Source organism: Heloderma suspectum, chromosome 17, assembly GCF_057233095.1.
Source record: "Heloderma suspectum isolate Gila_16-S chromosome 17, 16-S_ref, whole genome shotgun sequence".
NCBI classification, from domain to species: domain Eukaryota; kingdom Metazoa; phylum Chordata; class Lepidosauria; order Squamata; family Helodermatidae; genus Heloderma; species Heloderma suspectum.
This window is the reverse complement of record NC_139474.1, coordinates 7,458,297-7,480,031: the sequence shown is the minus strand read 5'-3', so window position 1 is coordinate 7,480,031 and position 21,735 is coordinate 7,458,297. Positions and strand designations below refer to the sequence as shown.

The 21,735-nt window shown below is 47.0% G+C and overlaps 2 protein-coding genes across 3 annotated transcripts in view; both read right to left on the bottom strand.

The window, feature by feature from the left end:
• The window catches only part of LOC146334345 (NACHT, LRR and PYD domains-containing protein 12-like), a 52,580-nt gene that overhangs the window by 5,642 nt on the left and 25,203 nt on the right, over window positions 1–21,735 (bottom strand). For both annotated transcript variants that reach the window (XM_084824607.1, XM_084824606.1), the window contains exon 10: window positions 1,939–2,109. In XM_084824607.1, the coding sequence (XP_084680733.1) occupies window positions 1,939–2,109 (171 nt within the window). The remainder of the gene's footprint in view (window positions 1–1,938; window positions 2,110–21,735) is intronic.
• Window positions 2,116–16,969, bottom strand: LOC146334347 (uncharacterized). The gene is made up of 6 exons (XM_084824626.1): window positions 16,742–16,969; window positions 13,838–13,908; window positions 12,486–12,652; window positions 11,994–12,171; window positions 8,427–8,492; window positions 2,116–3,111 (listed from the first exon to the last, which is right to left on the bottom strand). The coding sequence occupies exons 2-6, from the start codon at window positions 13,869–13,871 to the stop codon at window positions 2,705–2,707; spliced, it is 852 nt and encodes a 283-aa protein (XP_084680752.1). The 5' UTR covers window positions 13,872–13,908; window positions 16,742–16,969; the 3' UTR covers window positions 2,116–2,704.

The window sequence follows — 21,735 nt, the reverse complement described above, 5'->3', positions numbered from 1 at the left end:
ATCCATTCCCGAAACTGCTGTTAGCCCTGTCATGATCAAAAAAATATATACAGGCACAATTGAAATTCATGTACCTGTAATTTTTCCCCCAATGCAGAGCAAACAGCAGCCAGGGGCAGAGATTTAGATAGAGAAAATGGCTTGGGGGTGATGGGTTAAATCCCCCCTCCACCAGCACACTGTGATCAAAACTGGAGCATACTGCCCCTGAACAGAGAGCTTCCATTTAGTACATGTCCAGCATCCATTAATAGATCTACCCTTCATAAGAACATACAAGATACCTTTCTGGGTCTGGCCAAGGTCCTTGTTGTCCCCCCATCTTGTTCCCTCTGGTGGGTGGCCAGATGCTTCCAGGGAGCCCACAAGCAGGGCATGAAGGCAATATATCCAGAGGTATATTGCCTTTGCACATGGAGGGTCAATTTAGCTATGACAGCTAACATAAATTTTCCATGGATTTCCCTAATCCTTTTTTGAAGCTCTCTTCCCTAATGGCAGTCACCACATCTTGTAGTGGGGAGTTCGGTAAGTTAGGAAAATAGGAAGGTGCTTTATAATGAGTCAGACCATCTAACCTAATATTGTCGACACTGACTGGCAGCGGCTCTCCAGGGCTTCAGCCAAGGTTCATTTGTAGCCCTCCCTGCAGATGCTGAGGATCAAACCTGGGACCTTCTGCAAGCAAAGCAGGAGCTCTACCACTCAGCTACAGCCCCTCCCCTAAAACTAATTCAGGGGCTGTGAAGGTTTGAGGCCTACAGAGGCAAAGGGGGAAAAGTTCAGGCTTAGAGGCCTAGAGTTTTTTGTTGGGAAGGGGTATCCTTGAGAGGAGTAGTTTCAGTTTCATTTCCCCAGGTAAGTTTCATTTCTTCAGGTTTGAAGCAGTACTTCCGGTTTTGAGGGAGGAGGGTATATAAAGAGAGCAAGAGAGCCAGTAAGAGCAGAGTCAGAAGACCAGAGCCTGAAGAGGGAGCAGTAAGCACAGCTAGGGTAAAGGGGTTTTGCCACCTTTATTTTCTCTTAATGCCTTTTGTATCACTCAGCTCTATTTTGTAACTACCTTTAGTTATCATTTGCTTGCTTAAATTTACTAGTAAATTGTTGTGGTTAATCCCTGTGTGTAGAGTGTCATTCACCCTATGTCTACAGCCTAAACCAATGTCATCATCAACACAGGAAGCCTTCCACAGATAGAGCCTTGAGTTGGAAATCTACACTTAGGAAACAGAGGAAGATCCTTAGAAGTTACTGAAACATTACTGTTTTATTTGGCAGCAGGGAGAGATACCACCTTCATCTCCCAATGGGGAGAATTAATGTATTTTATAAATATGCATCATGGATCACTGCCTTGTTGTGGCGAAGGGGCTTGCGTAACTCAGTGAAGCCATAAGCTATGCCGTGCAGGGCCACCCAAGACGGACAGGTCATGGCGGAGAGTTCTGACAAAATGTGGTCCACTGGAGAAGGAAATGGCAACCCACTCCAGTATTCTTGAACATCGACATCTTGGGAATCAGCGAACTAAAATGGACACAATATGCTGCATTCAATATGCCAACAAATCTGGAACACTCAACAGTGGCCACAAGACTGGAAAAGGTCAGCCTACATTCCAATTCCAAAGAAGGGCAACGCCAAAGAGTGTTCAAACTACCGCACCATTGCGCTCATTTCACATGCCAGCAAGGTTCTGCTCAAAATCCTACAAGCTAGGCTTCAGCAGTATGCGAACCGAGAACTACCGGAAGTACAAGCTGGGTTTCGAAGAGGCAGAGGAACTAGAGATCACGACTGAACGACTGAACAACAACAACAAATAAATACGCAAATACACTTTTAAAAGTCAAAACCAATGGATCTGGAAATTCCAGGTGAGCTGCCAACCTTCCGAAACACTCAATGTACGCCAAGGCAGTGTGCTTTAACACTTACACTAGTTTCTGTATCTTGCACTGTGGTTTTCTGAACACATCCAGTAAAATGCAGAGGCCGTCATCACGCAGCTTGTTCTTGGTCAGGTCGAGACTTAAGAGGCTCTGATTTGCCGAGAGGGCCAGACTCAGATCTCCACAGCACTCTTCGGTAAGCACATTCCTCCCCAAACTGGAAAGCATACAGGAGCAAGCCCCAGAAGAGGAAACAAAAGGAGAAAAAGAGGGAATCAAGTATGTGGCACAGAATTTATTTATTTATTTATTTATTTATTGCATTTATACCCCGCCTTTCTCCCTCTCGCAAGGAACTCAAGGCGGCTTACATTATCCTCCTCCTCACCGTTGTATCCTCACAACAACAACCCTGTGAGGTAGGTTGGGCTGAGAGTCTGTGACTGGCCGAAAGTCACCCAGTGAGCTTCCATGGCCAAGTGGGGACTAGAACCCGGATCTCCCGGCTCCCAGTCCGTCACTCTCACCACTACACTACACTGGCTCTCAATATACACCCTGTGATTGTTTTTTGTGCTACTGCAAACTTTGACGTTTCCCCAGGTCTAATGATACCTCATGAACTTTAGCACACTCCGGGAGAGAGCGGAGGACAGGAAGGCCTGGCATGCTATGTTCCACGGGGTCACAAAGAGTCAGACACAACTTAACGACTGAACAACAACGATACCTCGCTTTTATGTGGTGACAGCACTGTTTTTAAACAACGGCACTCACATCTGAACATCAGAAATAGCAGGAGTGATTTTTTTTTAAGCTGCTACCCCATTTATCAGGGACACTTTTTCAGTTAATGAAAATGTGTTAACTGATTCATCAACCCCGGGAACATTGCCCACCCCGGCCACCCCACTCAACAGCACGGAGCGGGGTGTGCAGCCCGATCGAAAGCACCAGCGGAAAAGCCGGTCCGGTGTGATGCGCTCCAGCTCAGCCTGCATTTTGTGGCGGAGGCGAAATTCGTTCAGTTCACCGGCAGCCGCCAGAGCCTCTTGTTCCTGATGACTCGGTTTCCTGAACTTGACATCCGAGACCACTTTTAGCTCTACATAGCGGCTGGCAATGGGGAAACTTGGCCCCTCGGGTTGAGCTGAACTGCTGCTTTCTCTCAATGTTGCAGTTTGTTCAAGGAGAAGATTCTTGTGGTCCTCCTGCCAAACTGATCAGAACAGGACAAAACAAGGTCATCGGAATCATAGTGTTAAGCCCAGCTTACGCAAACACTATAATCACACTGCCGAACAGTTTCGGGACAGTGGCACCTCACACAGAGTGAGGGTGGGGAGCGTGTGGAAATCACAGGATTAGTCACACCTGTACTGTTAAGCAGAGGTGGGAAACCTCTTCCAGCCCGAGCGCTAAATTCAATTTCATAGAAGCTTTCAGGGGCCACATTCCAGTGGTGGGTGGAGAAAAAGGCAAAAGGGGGTTATGCAAAAAAACAAAACACCCAAACCCAACATATTTTAAAGCCTTAAGGGAGCTATTTCAACCTTAAGGGAGCTTAAGGGAGCTATTTCAACCTTAAGGGAGCTATTTCAACCTTAAGGGAGCTTAAGGGAGCTATTTCAACCTTAAGGGAGCTATTTCAACCTTAAGGGAGCTATTTCAACCTTAAGGGAGCTATTTCAACCTTAAGGGAGCTATTTCAACCTTTCGGAACCTCCAGGCCTGTCCCTCTACAACAGAAAATGCAAGACTATCACATCAGTAGCTAAATACAGCAAAGCTCATCTTGTGTTTTCCATTTGAAACATTAATTAATGTTGTGCCTCCCTTTGGGATGGAGGAGGACACAGAACAGCTCAGCCTGAGTGAGTGTGGGGAGGTGCCCAGCACATCGGCAGGCGGAAGACAGCTGCAGCATGACCCAGCTGGCCTCCCTTATCAGTCAGCCCCTGCATAAAAGACAAGCCTCAAACCCAGTTCAGGCGCTGGAAGCAGTTGTTGATGCCCATCCACAGCAGAAAACATTCCTGCCAGCTCCTGGACCAGGCTCTGATTTTCTCAAACCCAGAAGGACTCCGTCTATTCTTCAGCGTGTCCCTGTATCTGGTTTTGTGTTCCTTCACTTTGGACTGATACTCTTTGCTTCTTGACCTTGGACTATTTAATGACAGCACTAGCTCCTGCTTATCGCTCAGCTCCAGAAATTTACGACAATTAACGTATATATAGGCAGTGTGTATCTGAACAGAATTTAGGTAAAGCATACAGGGAGGGAGGCTGTCTCTTAAAGGGGCTGTACAACAGTAATCCCCTTCATGGATCACTGCCTTGTTGTGGCGAAGGGGCTTGCGTAACTCAGTGAAGCCATAAGCTATGCTGTGCAGGGCCAGCCAAGACGGACAGGTCATGGCGGAGAGTTCTGACAAAATGTGGTCCACTGGAGAAGGAAATGGCAACCCACTCCAGTATTCTTGCCAAGAAAACCCCACGGAACGTATCACAAGGCTAAAAGAGATGACGCCGGAAGATGAGCCCCTCAGGTCGGAAGGTGTCCAATATACTACTGGGGAAGAGCAGAGGGTATTTCCAAGTAGCGCCAGAAAGAGTGAAGCGGCTGGGCCAAAGCCGAAAGGACACTCAGCTGTGGATGTGTCTGGTGGTGAAAAGAAAGCCCGATGCTGTAAAGAACAATATTGTTTAGGAACCTGGAATGTAAGATCAATGAATCAAGGTAAGCTGGAGGGGGTCAAACATGAGATGGCAAGATTGAACATCGACATCTTGGGAATCAGTGAACTAAAATGGACAGGCATGGGCGAATTTAATTCAGGTGACCATCATATCTACTACTGTGGGCAAGAATCCCTTAGAAGAAATGGAGTAGCACTCATAGTCAACAAAAGGGTGGGAAAAGCAGTACTGGGGTACAATCTCAAAAAGAACAGAATGATCTCAGTACGAATCCAAGGCAAACCATTCAACATCACAGTAATTCAAGTCTATGCCGCAACCACTGATGCCGAAGAAGCTGAGGTTGATCGGTTCTATGAAGACCTACAACACCTTCTAGAACTAACACCAAAAAAAGATGTCCTCTTCATCATAGGGGATTGGAATGCTAAAGTAGGAAGTCAAGAAATCACCGGGATAACAGGCAGGCATGGCCTTGGTGTACAAAATGAAGCAGGACAAAAGCTAATAGAGTTTTGCCAAGAGAACACGCTGATCATAGCAAACACTGTTTTCCAACAGCACAAGAGGCGACTACACATGGACATCACCAGATGGTCAATATCGAAATCAGATTGATTATGTCCTTTGCAGCCAAAGATGGAGAAGCTCTATACAGTCAGTAAAAACAAGACCTGGAGCTGACTGTGGCTCAGATCATGAGCTTCTTGTTGCAAAATTTCGGCTTAAATTGAAGAACGTAGGGAAAACCACTAAAGCATTCAGGTATGACCTAAATCATATCCCTTATGAATATACAGTGGAGGTGAGGAATAGATTTAAGGGATTAGACCTGATAGACAGTGTGCCGGAGGAACTATGGACGGAGGTCCGTAACATTGTTCAGGAGGCAGCAACGAAATCTATCCCAAAGAAAAAGAAATGCAAGAAAGCCAAGTGGCTGTCTGATGAGGCTTTACAAGTAGCTGAGGAAAGAAGGGAAGCGAAAAGCAAGGGAGAAAGGGGAAGATATATCCAACTGAATGCAGAGTTCCAGAGAATAGCAAGGAGAGACAAGGCCTTCTTAAATGAACAATGCAAAGAAATCGAGGAAAACAACAGAATGGGAAAGACTAGAGATCTCTTCAAGAAAAATGGAGATCTCAAGGGAACGTTTTGTGCAAAGACGGGCATGATAAAGGACCAAGAAGGCAGGGACCTAACAGAAGCAGATGAGATTAAGAAGAGGTGGAAAGAATACACAGAAGAACTATACAGGAAAGATCTTCATGTCCCTGATAGCCATGATAGTGCGGTCACTGAACTTGAGCTGGACATCCTAGAGAGTGAAGTCAAGTGGGCCTTAGGAAGCATTAGTAACAACAAAGCTAGCGGAGATGACAGTATTCCAGCTGAGCTATTTAAAATCCTAAAAGATGATGCTGTTAAAGTGCTGCACTCAATATGCCAACAAATTTGGAACATTCAACAGTGGCCGCAAGACTGGAAAAGGTCAGCCTACATTCCAGTTCCAAAGAAGGGCAATGCCAAAGAGTGTTCAAACTACCACACAATTGCGCTCATTTCACAAGCCAGCAAGGTTCTGCTCAAAATCCTACAAGCTAGGCTTCAGCAGTATGCGAACCAAGAACTACCGGAAGTACAAGCTGGGTTTCGAAGAGGCAGAGGAACTAGAGATCAAATTGCCAACTTTCGCTGGATCATGGAGAAAGCAAGAGAATTCCAGAAAAATGTCTATTTATGCTTCATTGACTACGCTAAAGCCTTTGATTGTGTGGATCACAACAAACTGTGGCAATTTCTTAAAGTGATGGGGGTACCAGACCACCTTACCTGTCTCCTGAGAAACCTGTACGAGGGTCATGAAGCAACAGTAAGAACCAGACATGGAACAACCGAGTGGTTCAAAATTGGGAAAGGAGTACGACAAGGCTGCATATTGTCACCCTGCTTATTTAACTTATATGCAGAGTACATCATGAGAAATGCCGGGTTGGATGAATCAGAGGTCGGAATTAAGATTGCCGGGAGAATTATCAACAACCTCCGATATGCAGACGATACCACCCTAATGGCAGAAAGCGAAGAGGATCTAAAGAGCCTCTTGTTGAGGGTGAAAGAGGAGAGTGCAAAAGCTGGTTTGAAACTCAACATTAAAAAAACTAAGATCATGGCATCTGGCCCCCTCACTTCCTGGCATATAGAAGGGGAAGAAATGGAAGCTGTGACAGATTTTATTTTCTTGGGCTCCAAGATCACCGCAGACGGTGACTGTAGCCATGAAATTAAGAGACGCTTGCTCCTTGGGAGGAAAGCTATGGCAAACCTAGACAGCATAGTAAGAAGCAGAGACATCACCTTGCCGACAAAGGTCCGTCTAATCAAAGCTATGGTTTTCCCAGTAGTAATGTATGGCTGTGAGAGCTGGACTATAAGGAAGGCTGAGCGCCGAAGAACTGATGCTTTCGAACTGTGGTGCTGGAGAAGACTCTTACAAGTCCCCTGGACTGCAAGGAGGTCAAATCAGTCCATCCTAAAGGAAATCAACCCTGAGTGCTCATTGGAAGGACAGATAATGAAGCTGAAGCTCCAATATTTTGGCCACCTAATGCGAAGAGAAAACTCTCTGGAAAAGACCCTGATGCTGGGAAAGACTGAAGGCAAAAGGAGAAGGGGACGGCAGAGGATGAGATGGCTAGATAGCATCACTGATGCAATGAATATGGACTTGAGCACGCTCCGGGAGAGAGCGCAGGACAGGAAGGCCTGGCGTGCTATGGTCCATGGGGTCACAAAGAGTCGGACACGACTGAACGACTGAACAACAACAACAACAGTAATGGTGTGCTGCTGGCCCAATAGAAGAAAAACAACCCTCACTGTGGGTACCTCTACATTAATGGAAAATCCCACAGCCCTATCAGACCATTTTGCTTCCATTTCTGTGGCGCGATTAGGATTGGCTCCTTTAGATGACGAACGAGGTGGAACTGAAAACGCCCTTTCTCAGCAGCCTTACTGGGGCTTTCTATATTTTTCAATGAAACTGCACCATCTACTGGTGGAATTATCGCGGTTCACTGGCACTACATATTGTGGAAATGGCGGAGGTTTTTTTTATTATTCCAGCTTATCTCCAATTTTTTAATGGTGGGATAACTGGGAAAAACCGCAGGAGACATCCTGGAGGTTGACAACATTGTGTAAAGGACCTGCAAAAGTCTGTGAACGGCCAATCATGAGCGCACGATAAATGCCTGTGTGACTTGCCCATGAATACCTCCTGACTCACACTTTGAGACATATTACTTTAACAGCAACTGATCATCACTGCATACAGATTGGCAATATCCTTCTAGGATCCAGAGCGTAACACTAAGTAACGATATATGAAAAATGTGCATAACAACTCAGATATATCTAAAACTGTTTCACTAATCATTTCAACTTCTACCTTTCTCAGAAAAACCGAAATGAAGCCAAAATGTTTAACTAAACAATTTTAGTGGGCTAAAATACAATAAGTAATTTTTAAAATGAACAGAAAAAAATTATACAGCTATTAAGAAGTTTAAGATAATTTTTGTGAACTGCCCATAGAGCTTTGGCAGTAAAGAAATAAGTAAATAAATAAATAAGGCATCTCACACAGAGATAGGAAAAGATGCACACACCCCAAACTTCTGGTTTCCATCTGAACACTGTCCTAAACCAGGCAAACCCTCAAACCTCTATCTCATTTCTTTGCTTGGGTTGCCAGGCACATTCAATGGCAACCGAAAATGTAGCTCTAGCTTTGTTTAGTCTGCAACCTCTTTGGTCTCTTTCTGGTACCTTTCATTTCTGGGTCAAGGGTATATCCACATTCATTTAGAAGAATCTCCACTAGAAGAGGGTGACCTTAGGAGAGAGAAAAACACAATGGTTGGAAATGAAACTCATCATGGCAAAAACATCTGAGCACCTGGATTCAAATACAAATGACTCCCACCTCCTGAGATAGCACTCTTCTGAGTTATCCTATCTCGGTATGCAAAGTGACACTCCCTTCAGGCTTTCAAGAGAGCTTCAGCTATTGGGCAGTATAGAAATAAATACATACATACATAAATTTCATGGGGTCTTCTCATGGGTGAGGTGCAATGGACATCAATAGACAATTTGGATGCTCTTCTGTACAGCCACCTTGACAATGCTGGTGCCAGATTTGAGCAGGACCTTGTGATGCCCTTACATCAAGTCGGAAGTTCTCTCTCCTCCAAAGAAAACTGATCCCCTACAATACATTCCCAAATTCTTTGCAATAGGAAAACTGCTAATGTGACAACAGCAATGAATTAAAGGCTTCTGTGTGCCCAGGGTTCATCGACAGAGGAGTTTGCCTACTACAACTCCTGATGATCTACTTGTCAAGGGGTCCTTGGTGGCCTCTTTCAGTCTAATCCAGTAGCCAAGTCCAGACACAGACAAAGCGATTCTTTTCAAAGCTTTATTCCTCTTTTACAACTTAACAACTCTACTGTTAGCAACTAGCTATGAGCAGCACAGCACCTATGCCCTAAGTTGGAACAGTTGGTCCCCGTTTGAAGGAGAATCACTGGCAGACCCTGAACTTATGGGCTAGGGAGAGTCCCTCCCCTTTTCCCTTGGATCCTCTGGGCGCAACCGTTGTTTGCGCGCCAACCGGGCACTACGCCTCCTTTCCGCGCCCTCCATTTGGTGCCGCTCCCTGTGTCTGCGTCGTGCGTCCAGCAAGTCTTCTTCCCACACTCTCTCACTCCCAGGACTGCTATCTATGCCAGGAATGCCAGTGGGAGGAGTCTCTGCCAGCTGTTGGCACTGGGAAGGATGAGCGCGCTCCTCTCCCAGGAGCAGCTGCTCTTCCTCAGAATCAGAACTACTCTGGGATGCTATGGGCTCAGTGTCCACCCTGACACTACTGTTCTGGCTTTGCCTTCTTCCAAGCAGCTTCCATTGTGGAGGTAGTTGAATTCTGCCCCACATCTAGGGATGGCGGAGAATTTCTCCACGAATCTCCGGGAGGCCGAATGCCAACGCATTCGGGGGCCCAAAATTGGTGGTGAAATTCTCCGTCGCCACCCCGCCACCCCCCCGGGATGGGACTTACCTCCTTCGAATGTCCCTCTCGGCGGCGGGTCCCAGCGGCGTTTCGGCGGGGGTGGGGGCGGCAGCCGGTCTTCCGACTGGCTGCCGCCGCCGCCATTACAAAGTAAAGTTAAAAATAAAAAACAACACACATGATAGGCTACGTAACGATTTACGTAGCCTATCATGGCTAGATTTTCAAAGTCAGCCGTGATAGGCTACGTAAATCTTTACGTAGCCTATCACGGGTGACTTTGGAAAAAAGAAAAAAAAGCGCGTACGCAAATGGCAGCACCCATGGGCCCCGCCATTTGCGTTCCTTATTTGGGCAGGGGTAGTCTACGTAAAGATTTACGTAGACTACGGCGAAAATAAGGGCAACGCTATTTGCGTTGCCCTTATTTTCGCTGTAGTCTACGTAAATCTTTACGTAGGCTACCCCTGCCCAAAAAGGAACGCAAATGGCGGCGCCCATGGGCGCCGCCATTTGCGTACGCGCTTTTTTTTTTCAAAGTCACCCATGATAGGCTACGTAAAGATTTACGTAGCCTATCAAGGCTGACTTTGAAAATCTAGCTGTGATAGGCTACGTAAATCGTTACGTAGCCTATCACGTGTTTTGTTTTGTTTTTTACTTTACTTTTTTTATTTCGCAGCCGGGGAGACGGGGCGCTCCCCCCCGGCCTGAATTTCGGCCGGGAGGGGCAGGGCGCCTCCCTCCCGCCAAGAACTTCGGGGGGAGAACTGAAGTGCCTCCCCCCCACCGCGAAGCAAGCTGCAGGACCAGGTAAGGGACTTTCGTCCATACTTACCCACATCTACAGTTGGTGTGACTTGAGCCATCCATCACTTGTTTTTTATCATGAAATTTTATTTTATTTTGAACAAGGTTAACAAAATAAAGCGCGGAAGGAGAAGGAGAAGGAGAAGAAGGTGCTGCATAATAATAAATCACAATCACTAAAGAAACAAAGGATTTCATTCATGATAAATCTAAGTAGGAGCTCAATTTCCAGTGAACATAAAAATGCAAGTTCTACAACATAAGAAAGGAGCAATCGCTCCTCATGCAAAAATGCAGCAGAATTACCTGCTTGCAAAGGAGGCCGCCCTGAAAGACAGGGATGGGGAACCTCCAGGCCATGGGCCAAATTTGGCTGCCAGGCTGGCCCTTCTGACTTGTGGGGCTTTAGGCAAGGTCCCTCACCTTTCCCCAAGCTCCGCCCCTGAAGGCTAATGGGAGAGCAATCCACACTGTCATCTCCTATTAGCGATCAAAGGATTCTCGTCACGTGCCACTCCCTGTCCAAATTCGGAGGGCAAGCAGCACACTAAGTGTTTTGCTCACCCTGCGTCCTTCCCAACTGGGGAAGTCATCGGGCAAGCAAAGCCACCCCGACCAACATGCTGGCTGGAGCGGTACTCCTCCAGCCTGTGCCTCGGTCAGGGTGGCTTTGCTACACGTGAGCTTTCCCTGAGTAAAATGCCATCTGGCAGAGCTCCAGCCAGTGCCTTCAGTCGGGAACTGGATGCTGTCAACGGGATGAGCCTGTCTCGTGATGTCATCCAGGCAGCAATGGGCCGGATGGGAGGGATCATACAGCCCCAGCCCTGAGCTACAGTTCCTCACCCCTGCTGTAAGAGTTGCTGATCTGAGCTTGGCTCCTTTCAAGCAGGAGCCTGGCTCATAAAAAAACGACTCAGGCAGTCACACAGAGGCTAGGCTCCTCGGAGGGCAGGGTAGTAAAAAATCAACCTTTTCAGGTATGTGAGCAGTTGCGTGCCTCCCATTTTAACTCAGATAAAACAGTGTTTCTCAGCTGCCAGACACAATGAGAAATGTTGCTGCACTTCTGTGAAGGTTTGAGGCCTACAGTGGCAAAGGGCAAAAAGGTCAGGCTTAGAGGCCTGGAGTTTTCCATGGTGAGGGGTAACCCGGAGAGGAGTAGTTTCATTTCTCTGCTTAGGTGTCAGTTTCATTTCTCTGCTTAGGTGTCAGTTTCATTTCTCCACTTAAGTTCCATTTCAGATCTATTGCGTAAATACCTTTAGTTGCAATTTGTTTGCTTTAAATCTACTAGTAAACTGTTGTGGTTAAACCCTGTGTCTAGACTGTCAGTCACCACTCGTCTAAACCCCATGTTACTGGGAAGGGGGAAGTTTAAAAGAAGGAAGGTGGGACTCTTAAGGAGGCAAGGGATCCTTAAGGAGTTGCTCACGGGGTCCAGGTCAAAAGTGGAACCTTGACAACTTCTCACTGCTCAGGGCAAGAGGGAGTAGGAAACAGCATATTACCATTGTGGATGATTTCTTCCACCATCCCCTCGAGGTTGGGATGAGACCACCTGCTCCTCAGAACAAAGAGTCTCTTCCAGAGTCCCATCATCACCCCTACGCTCTGCGAAAGAAGGTAATCAACTAGCTTCTCCGCTGCTTTGGTTGAATCTTCTTGATTCTCCAGGTCTGCATAGGTCTAAATGGAACACAAAAGGCTCAGAATTTACACAGCTAGGTGCTGATGCATAAGGATATAGAAAGAGATACGCTGCCCCTGAGCATGGAGGTCCCATAAGGTTACCATAGCTAATAGCTATTCATAGACTACAGGCTTCTTTGCTGGTGTGGATGCTTGCCATGAAGTTCCCTCCTTTGGCCAGAGCAGGTGCGCAAAAGCCAGAATCCCCCCCCCCCGCTCCACTCACAAACATACTCCTCACGTTTTGGATTCTGTGGCCACAGAATTGCAACCCCTCCCTCCTCTTCTGATAAGCTGCAAAACACTGCTACCTGAGCTTGCTCCACTGTGATGACCCTCCTACCAATCAGTTCCTCAAGCACCAGAATAACGTCATTTTCAATAACAAAAGTCAAGTCTTGGCGGAAGTGCTGCGTGATCCTCCTTAGCTCGCCTGCTGTGAAACTCTCTAGGTATTGGCCAAAAGCCTGGATGTCCCCTAAGAAGAGAGAATGCAGCAGTCCATTACACAATCAGGATTTAGTAGTTGCTCTCATGGGGTTGGCATCCTAAGAGAACCACTCCTGAAACCCAGGAATGTGGAGTTTTCTGCAGCCACATAAACCCTGGTAACATTTGACCCATGACTTAATCCCAGCAAAAGATGGGTTTCTTTAATATGTTTGTGTCCTTGGCACATGATCAGTGCCTGTAAAAAAAAAGAAGAAGCTGGGAACACCCCAATTTGAACACAGACTAAGAGTGCACCTTCACGTGTGTTAAGTGCGCCATTGCTGGGAAAGATGAGATGATCAGCTTGAAAATTTTGCTAAAGTAACTGCAGTGTATATAAAATCCTTATGGATGGCTAGAACAATGTACACCTTGATTAGGACCAGTCACAGCAATTAATTTCACACTGCAGTCTTTTAAAAGGTAACATTTACTGGCCGTATGAAACATTTTAATGGACAAACTCATTCTTGAGCTAATCTGGTGTGTATGTTTACACAACATCACTTCTGAGCCTCCTGTGACTCTGAAAAAGCCCCACCTAAAAAAGAGAGAGCACAAAGAAATAGTATTAGACACGAGAGCCACCCCGTGAAGCTCAGTGGGTGACTTTGGGCAAGTCGCTACTTCACAGGGTTGTGGTGAGGATAAAAACAGGGAGAATATGTGTGCTGCCTTGGGCTCCTTAGAGGAAAGACAGGATATATTAACGTAGTGACTTAGCATATCCCAGGCACTTCATTATCTTGTACTCCTTACAAACACCCTGTAAGGGAAGCTGCTGGTTTTTATCTCTACATTTCAGATGTGGGAGAGAGACAGTTTTTTAAGCATATTAAACTATTTTGCACTTCTTTGACCAACATAAGGATTGGAAAACAGTTATCTCTCAGTTTGCGCACATCTATGGAATTTGCAATGCGGTTCTTGGCACAAAAATGCCTACAAAAATGTTTATTTTAGGGGAAATGCATATGAAAAAATGTAAATGTTTGTGTTTTTGTGAAAAATTCTCAGACTGAAGCAGAAATGGGATGGAACGGACGTATCATTGAGCATGTGTAAAACTGACACAGCCTGGAAATATTATAGGCTATTCTTATCCCGGTGACAGGAACTCATCCATCAGCCATACACACACACACACACACACACACACAAAGAGGCCTACCTTCAGGTACAGCAGTTCTGTTCTCTGAAGCCATTTTGGAGTGACCCCCCTACAATGCCACTCAGGAAACTCTGAAAAGAGAGACAGAGAAAATGAGTTCTGGAAGAGCGTTAAGATGGCACTCATTCTGCCTCATCTATGCTGTTGCAAACGCATAACCTATTTCACACAGCAAACAAGGAAATGCTTGCAACACACCCCACGCCTTAAAACCAAGGATTACTGCCTGCACAGCCCACTATGTCCCTATTCCATTTTGCTGAGGGCTTTACTCCTCCTGGTGTACGCTGTTAGGTTGCCATCAGTTCCCGATTTCGAAGAAGGGCTCCTTATTTTGTATTAAAATGTAGTGTGACTTTTCAAGCTAACGTGCAAGCGTGGGGTGGCTGGGTGTCCTACTTTACAGAGGACAGTCCTCTGTTTTGGAGAGCTGGGCGAAGGCAGCCCTCTACTTCAGGGTGTGTCCTCTATTTGAAGAGGTGTCCAGTCCAAGTCCGGTTTAAAGTCAATGAACCACGAGGAGTGAGAGCAGAGCAGAGGCCTCGAAGTTGCCTTCAAGAGTTGGCAACACCTGCACAGCAGGCTGAGCAGGCAGGCACACCGCTCCCCTGGTCAGCCTTCTCCGCTACAGTGAGATGTCCTGGATTTGTCCTGGTCGAGAGCCAGCGTGGTGTAGCGGCGAGAGTGTTGGACTGGGAGCCGGGAGATCCGGGTTCTAGTCCCCACTCGGCCATGGAAGCTCACTGGGCGACTCTGGGCCAGTCACAGACCCTCAGCCCAACCCACCTCACAGGGTTGTTGTTGTGAGGATAAAATGGAGGAGACGGAGGACTATGTATGCTGCCTTGGGTTCCTTGAGGTGGAAAAAAAGCGGGATATAAATGCAATAAATAAAATAAATAATTAAAAAAATTCTATTCAAATGATAGCTGTTCTTTCTAAACCTGCACCTACCTATCCGTCTGCATATGCAAATGTTAGGCAAACCAGCACCCTCTTTGTCCTCTTTTCTGGTGATGCAATTCCTCGTTTGTGACAGTGGGTAAGGGCCACCCTAAATCATATTACCCCCGTGCTATGTCAACTGCACTGGCTCCCAGTCCATTTCCAGGCCCAACTCAAAGTGCTGGTTTTTATCTTTAAAGCCCTTCACAGCTTAGGACCAGGGTACCTGAAGGACCACCCATCATACGTACACCCATATGTTCCTATCTGTACATTAAGGCCTTCAATAAAGGGCCTCCTGTGAGGGGCCCCACCATCTGGTGGCTACCAGAGCGAAAGGGCCTTCTTCGTGGTGGCACATCAATTGTGGAATGTTCTCCCCAGAGAGGTTCACCTAGTGCCTCCCCTATTGCCCTCTCAGTGCCAAAGACCTTTTTATATTCCCAATGTCTTTAAATGCAGTTTTAATCCTGCCAAGCATTTTATGCTGCTTTTATGATTTTGCGGCTTTTAACTTCTCCTGGTTTTTCGGGATCCTTCACATGGCGCTTTTATCCTGCCATTGAGATTGCTCATTCATTGATGTTTGCGGGCCCTTTTCATGACGTCGTTAACGTCCAGGGCACATCCAGAGGTGTTTTCTGCTTATTCCATCTCAAAAAGATCTGGAACTAATGAACGATTTATTTAAGTCGGGTTGTTACGCTGTTTTATGGAGTTCTATGGAACCTAGAAAATTAAGAGTTTCCCCTCTCAGCAATCACGTGGTCGCTGTCTGGGAACCTGCTGTAAATATGGAAAGGCTCCAGAATGGGAAGACTGCGGGGATTTTCTCTAGTGTGAAGGCAGCCTTTGTATTTATGTTTTAATTGTAAATGCTTGTTTTTACAATCAATAGTTTTATTCTTTTTGTAAACTGCTCTGGGAATATAATTAAAGGGTGGTTAAACAAAAAAAAACTTATAAACAAACAAACAAATGATCCATATATTATGAACTATTATGTTTGCCTTTCTTTTTAAAGGTTTCTTCTTTTTATGTTGCTGTTGCCTGAAATGTAGCAACATTTTTTTCCTTTTATATCACTGTTACTGTTTTCACTATATATATAGTAGTTTCTTATAATACTAAAAATGTTTTTAAACATTAGTAATACCAGATAAGTATAGTTTAGTTTGCTCATGGAATTATCATTATATTTTAAAACTTTTAAAAGTAAACTGTTAGTCAATTTGTAATTATTGTCTGAATTAGAACGACATTAAATGACAGCTGCAGCATCAGAAGCACCGGACTCTATAGAACAAAACACAAGCTGTCAAGAATGCACAATGGTGACTCTACTCCCATGTTGGGAAACTGAGCATAAATATCTATCAGCAAAATATACTTTAGATCAATCATTTTAATAAGCAATGGGAAAGAAAACTATGCTTACAGAGAAGATTTTACACGCTCTTATACTGTAACTGAGGTTAAATTCTGCTCTGTTTCTAGGTGTGTGCTGGACATCCTACAACACACCAAAGAATCCTCTACATTGTAACATGGAGAGACTCACTGGAAGAGATTCAGTGTGGAAAGAGCTTCCTCAGGCAAGAGAGGCCCAAGGCATTTTTAGCCTGGGGGAGGGGGGATTGCAAATGACCCCCACCTCCCTATGTCAAGCTGCAGAGCCCCCAAAGCTGGCTGAGTTATTTTGGCACCAGAGACAGAAAGCCCACAAACGCTTCTCCCCGACAACACAAATGCAGCAACGATGAATTCACCGGCTAACAAATCCCTGCTCTTCCATGATACCTCGCAAATCAGCTGCCTGAGGCTGGTGTCTCACTCTGTCTAACGGCAGGGCTGGCCGCGCCCTGGAGAGTGGAAACAAGGCCTGCTGAGCCTTACAGCAGCCTCTTTTGGGCTACCATCGTTCAGAGCAGGGAGGGCGAGGTGGGGTCGGACACTGACCTGGGTCAAGTTCCCTGCTTCGCTAGTCTTCAGAAAGCCTGTTATATCAGCTCTGCTCCGGATGCTGTCCCTGCATGCTATGGAGGAGACAAATGCTGTTGCAGATCTGCCTGGGGAGGTGAAAATTCAGTTCTCCAGGACAGGAGATACTCCTGCCTCTTCTTTTTACAGCTTGCAGGGAGTAGCAAGAGGCATTTCAGAGAGAGAGAGAGAGAGAAACCTGTGTCTGGTTTCACTTTCAAGCTTCACTGTCTTTTCTTTCCTCTTGGCTGCAGGTCGGGCTCTCTCTGCTGGCAGCCAAGGGTGCGGCAAGTCAGTTCTCTAAGGGCCTTTCCGACCCAGGCCCTTTATTGTGCAATCACGCTCGCTTAGGTATGCTGGAGAAACTGGAGATGGACTAAAATGAGCTTGGATTTCTAAGACTCCGACCTGCAGAATCCGCTGTGGAGCAACCCGCTCAGGCTGCGCAGAGTCCGTGGACTTTCAGCCGATTTTTTTACTTTCCCGAAATTTGCACATTTTTATTTGTAGGAAAAGCCGCACGTTTCTGCTCAGGAAAAGTTGAATGGAATGGGGGGATAATATGCTAAATGCTACGTACGAAGGTGAATTACGTGAATTGTTACAAAACCTCTTAGGTTATTATTTGCGTATTTTTCCACATGCAGGAAGAAGAAAAGTATCCGCATCCGTCTGTGAGTGGATGATGGAACAAAAGGCGCCTGACAACCCATGGAACACATCCTTCTGAAATTTTGCGGGGCCATGGGTGCACCCGGGGGACTTTGCAGATGGTAAAGAGCTGTTTTTAGGAGGTGTCAAAAGCAGCACAGTGTGGGTGCCTGCCTGCCTGACTTCCAAGGGCAGGGGGTTCCAAAGAAAGGGGGCCGCCACACTGAAGGCTCTTCTCCGGGTGGATTCCAATCGGGCCATAGGCCCGTGCGGAACCACCAGGGGCATGCGCTCTGATGACCTCAGTGACCGGGCAGGTTGATAGGGAGAAGGCGCTCGCTCGGGTATTCTGGTCCCAAGTTGTTTAGGGCTTTGTGCACCAGTACCCAAGCCTTAAAACTGGCCCAGTAGCGAATAGGTTGCAAATTATGGCTCCCACTTGCTTTTTGACAGGCAGAGAGCCAGGAAGCAAGCAGGCAAAGGCATCTCATGCTCCTCCTTCTCACCACCTCCGTTGTCTGGGTCAGAGCGAGAGGCAGGTGAGCAAGCAGGCTGCCATGGTGGAGAGGAGGAGGAAGAACTCCAGGGGCTCTGGTTGCTGGGCCCCTGCTTGAGTGAGGGCCCTGGGTAGTTGTCCGACCACGAGGACCCTTGACTCCGGCCCTGATCCAGGCTCTTCCAATGGAAACCCAACCAGCATGCGTGCTGCACTCTTGCGGCCCCCACTCTGCTCCAGGAATTGGACCCAGGCCCGAGCTCCTCCTCCTCCCAGCCGCTCCTGCCCGGTGAGCTGCCACTGCTGGAGCAGCGGCCTCGAGTGTGCTCCCCTCATGGCCACTGCTCACCACACGTGGTGTGGAGGGTGGTGGGGGACGCAGCTGTGGGAGGAAGGAAGGTGATCAGTGGCTGGTCAGCCACACTGCAGCTGTGGGGCCCACCCATGCCATGCCTTCCTGCCCCCCAGCCTCACACAGCCGAGTCATAGAGCACGGAGGAAGTCCCAGGTTCAGTCCCCAGCATCCCCTGGTAGGGCTGGAGAACAGACCCCTCTCTGAAGCTGTGGAGGGCTGCTGCCCATCGTCCAATTCATTTCTTCATTCATTCATTTATCATATTTCACTACCGCCCCATAGCCGAAGCTCTCTGGGATGTTCCCAAAAATTCAGACTCGGTTCCCTTAGTTTCATGCACAACATTTAATCTTGGTAAACTGCCCAGAGCGCTTTGGCTATGGGATGGTATAGAAATGTAATAAATAATAATGTTTGGAGCCACAGTGCAGCTACAAGGCCATCCACTGGCTAGGAGAACCTTCCAAGCTCCTCATAACACCTGAGGCAATATTTATTTCCTGAGCTAATGTATTATTAGTAGTGTTGTTGTTGTATCCCACCTGTTTTTCCCCTTGCAAGGAACCCAAGGTGGCTTGCACGGTCCTCTACCTCCTCTCCATTTTCTCCTCACGACAACCCTGTGAGGTAGATTAAGCTCCTGGCCCAAAGTGCCCAGCCCAAACTCACCTAGTGAGCTTCTTGGTCTAATATGTATTTAACTATCTAGATGATTGTTGGCGGGTTATTTTGAAAACACAGCCTTTGCCCCTCTGGGCTTAGGGGAGAGAGAGACACGTATCTCTCTGAAAAGAAACATTTTGCGCCTCTTAATCTAAGGCTTTAGAGATGAGAGGGGGGGATCCTTCACTAGGAAAGTACTCCTTTGTCTCTGCTCAGAGTGGTCACCACTCCTGTTTTTGAGTGGGATGATGTCTGAACTTATTTATTTATTATTTATTATTAAATTTATTAATTGCCCATCTGGCTGGTCACCCAGCTACTCTGGGCGATGTACAACATACAATAAAAACAGTTTAAAACAATAAAATTCTACAATAAAAACATTTTCTAAAATACCCTAACCCACCCCAAATGCCTGCCTGAACAACAACGTTTTTAACGCACAGCGGAAGCTCATTAAAGAGGGGGCATGACGGAGTTCCCTAGGGAGGGAGTTCCACAGAGTGGGGGCCACCACAGAGAAGGCCCTCTCCCTCGTCCCCACCAGTCTAGCTGTCCTGGCTGATGGGACAGAGAGAAGGCCATCCGAGGCTGATCTTGTTAAGCGGCCTGTCTGGTGCTGCTGGAGGTGCTCCTTAAGGTAGGCTGGGCCGGAACCATATAGGGTTTTAAAGGTCAAAACCAACACCTTGAATTTGGCCCGGAAAACAACTGGTAACCAGTGCAACTCCTTCAGCACTGGAGTGATGTGATCTCGCCGGCGGCTGCCTTTAATCAGGCGAGCCGCCGCGTTCTGTACAAGCTGCAGCTTCCGAACCGTCTTCAAGGGTAACCCCACGTAGAGCGCATTACAGTAGTCTAAACGAGAGGAGACCAGGGCATGTACTACCGATGGGAGCAGATGGTCGGGAAGGAAGGGGCGCAGCCGCCGTATCAGATGGAGTTGATAGAGCGCTGTCCAGCTCACAGCTGACACCTGAGCCTCCATGGACAGCTGGGAGTCCAAAATGACCCCCAGGCTGCGGACCTGGTCTTTCAAGGGTAACTTCTCCGCATGAAACTCCTGAGTCCGTCATGAGACGCTTCACCACCCCTTCCTGTTTCTGAGGGGGAAGGTACCTCAATACTCTCCCCCTAAAGGAAAGTTCCGGAATGCTTGTGTTTCCTCATGAGACACTTTACCACTCCTTCTGTTTCTGAGTATCTTAATACTCTTCCTCAGAAGAAAGTTCTGGAATGGCTTCGTTTCCTCATGGGACACTTCATCACCCCATTCTGTTTCTGAGGGGGAAGTTATCTTAATACTGTCCCCCCAGAAGAGTTTTGGAAGGCTTGCTTCCTCATGAGACACTTTACCACTCCTTCTGTTTCTGAGTATCTTAATACTCTTCCCCCGAGGAAAGTTCTGCAATGCTTGTGTTTCCTCATGAGACACTTCATCACCCCATTCTGTTTCTGAGGGGGAAGTTATCTTAATACTGTCCCCCCAGAAGAGTTTTGGAAGGCTTGCTTCCTCATGAGACACTTTACCACTCCTTCTCTTTCTGTGTATCTTAATACTCTTCCCCCGAGGAAAGTTCTGGAAGGCTTGTGTTTCCTCATGAGACACTTCACTTCACCACTCCTTCTGTTCCTGTGTATCTTAATACTCTTCCCCCGAGGAAAGTTCTGGAAGGCTTGTGTTTCCTCATGAGACACTTCACCACTCCTTCTGTTCCTGAGTATCTTAATACTCTTCCCCCGAGGAAAGTTCTGGAAGGCTTGTGTTTCCTCATGAGACACTTCACCACTCCTCCTGTTCCTGAGTATCTTAATACTCTTCCCCCGAGGAAAGTTCTGGAAGGCTTGTGTTTCCTCATGAGACACTTCACCACTCCTCCTGTTCCTGAGTATCTTAATACTCTTCCCCCGAGGAAAGTTCTGGAAGGCTTGTGTTTCCTCATGAGACACTTCACCACTCCTCCTGTTCCTGAGTATCTTAATACTCTTCCCCCGAGGAAAGTTCTGGAAGGCTTGTGTTTCCTCATGAGACACTTCACCACTCCTCCTGTTCCTGAGTATCTTAATACTCTTCCCCCGAGGAAAGTTCTGGAAGGCTTGTGTTTCCTCATGAGACACTTCACCACTCCTCCTGTTCCTGAGTATCTTAATACTCTTCCCCCGAGGAAAGTTCTGGAAGGCTTGTGTTTCCTCATGAGACACTTCACCACTCCTCCTGTTCCTGAGTATCTTAATACTCTTCCCCCGAGGAAAGTTCTGGAAGGCTTGTGTTTCCTCATGAGACACTTCACCACTCCTTCTGTTCCTGAGGGGGAAGTTGTCTTCATACTCCTCCCCCAGAAGAGAGTTCTGGAACGCTTTCGTTTCCTCACTCCTTTGTCAGTAATGCAGTTAGACAATTTCAGACGCTGGACGTAATGGTCAGACAAGGGCGGCAACCTGGGTGGGTCAAGGGGCTAATTTCCCCCTGGGGCCCAGCAGGGGCTGCACCCCTCCCCACTGCCGAAATTACTGCTTCCTCACTGCCGATTTTGCCTAGACTCTTCCAGCAGCACGACTCTGCTTCCCAACATGGCGCACTCTCCCCATGCACCTTGTTTACAAGACAAATTGCAGCTTTTTTGGCTGTTACAGTGCTGGTGGCAGCAAATGCAGCAGGGGCTACAAAACTAGCCAGAGGAGTGCATTTCGCCCACCTCTGCTTTAAGGTGGCAACTTATTTATTTTATTTACAGTACGTGCATACCGCTCCACATCCAAAGACCTCAGAGCGGTGAACAGCAGACAGGATAAAGAATAAAAACACCA

Excerpts from the sequence above, each read along its gene's own strand:
- LOC146334347 (XM_084824626.1), bottom strand. The coding sequence starts at position 13,871 with ATGGCTTCAGAGAACAGAACTGCTGTACCTGAAG. Across the intron at positions 12,172-12,485 it reads TCACAGTGGAGCAAGCTCAG|ACCTATGCAGACCTGGAGAA; the intron begins GTAGCAGTGTTT and ends TGTTCCATTTAG. Across the intron at positions 3,112-8,426 it reads CCTTGACCCAGAAATGAAAG|TTTGGCAGGAGGACCACAAG; the intron begins GTACCAGAAAGA and ends TGTTCTGATCAG.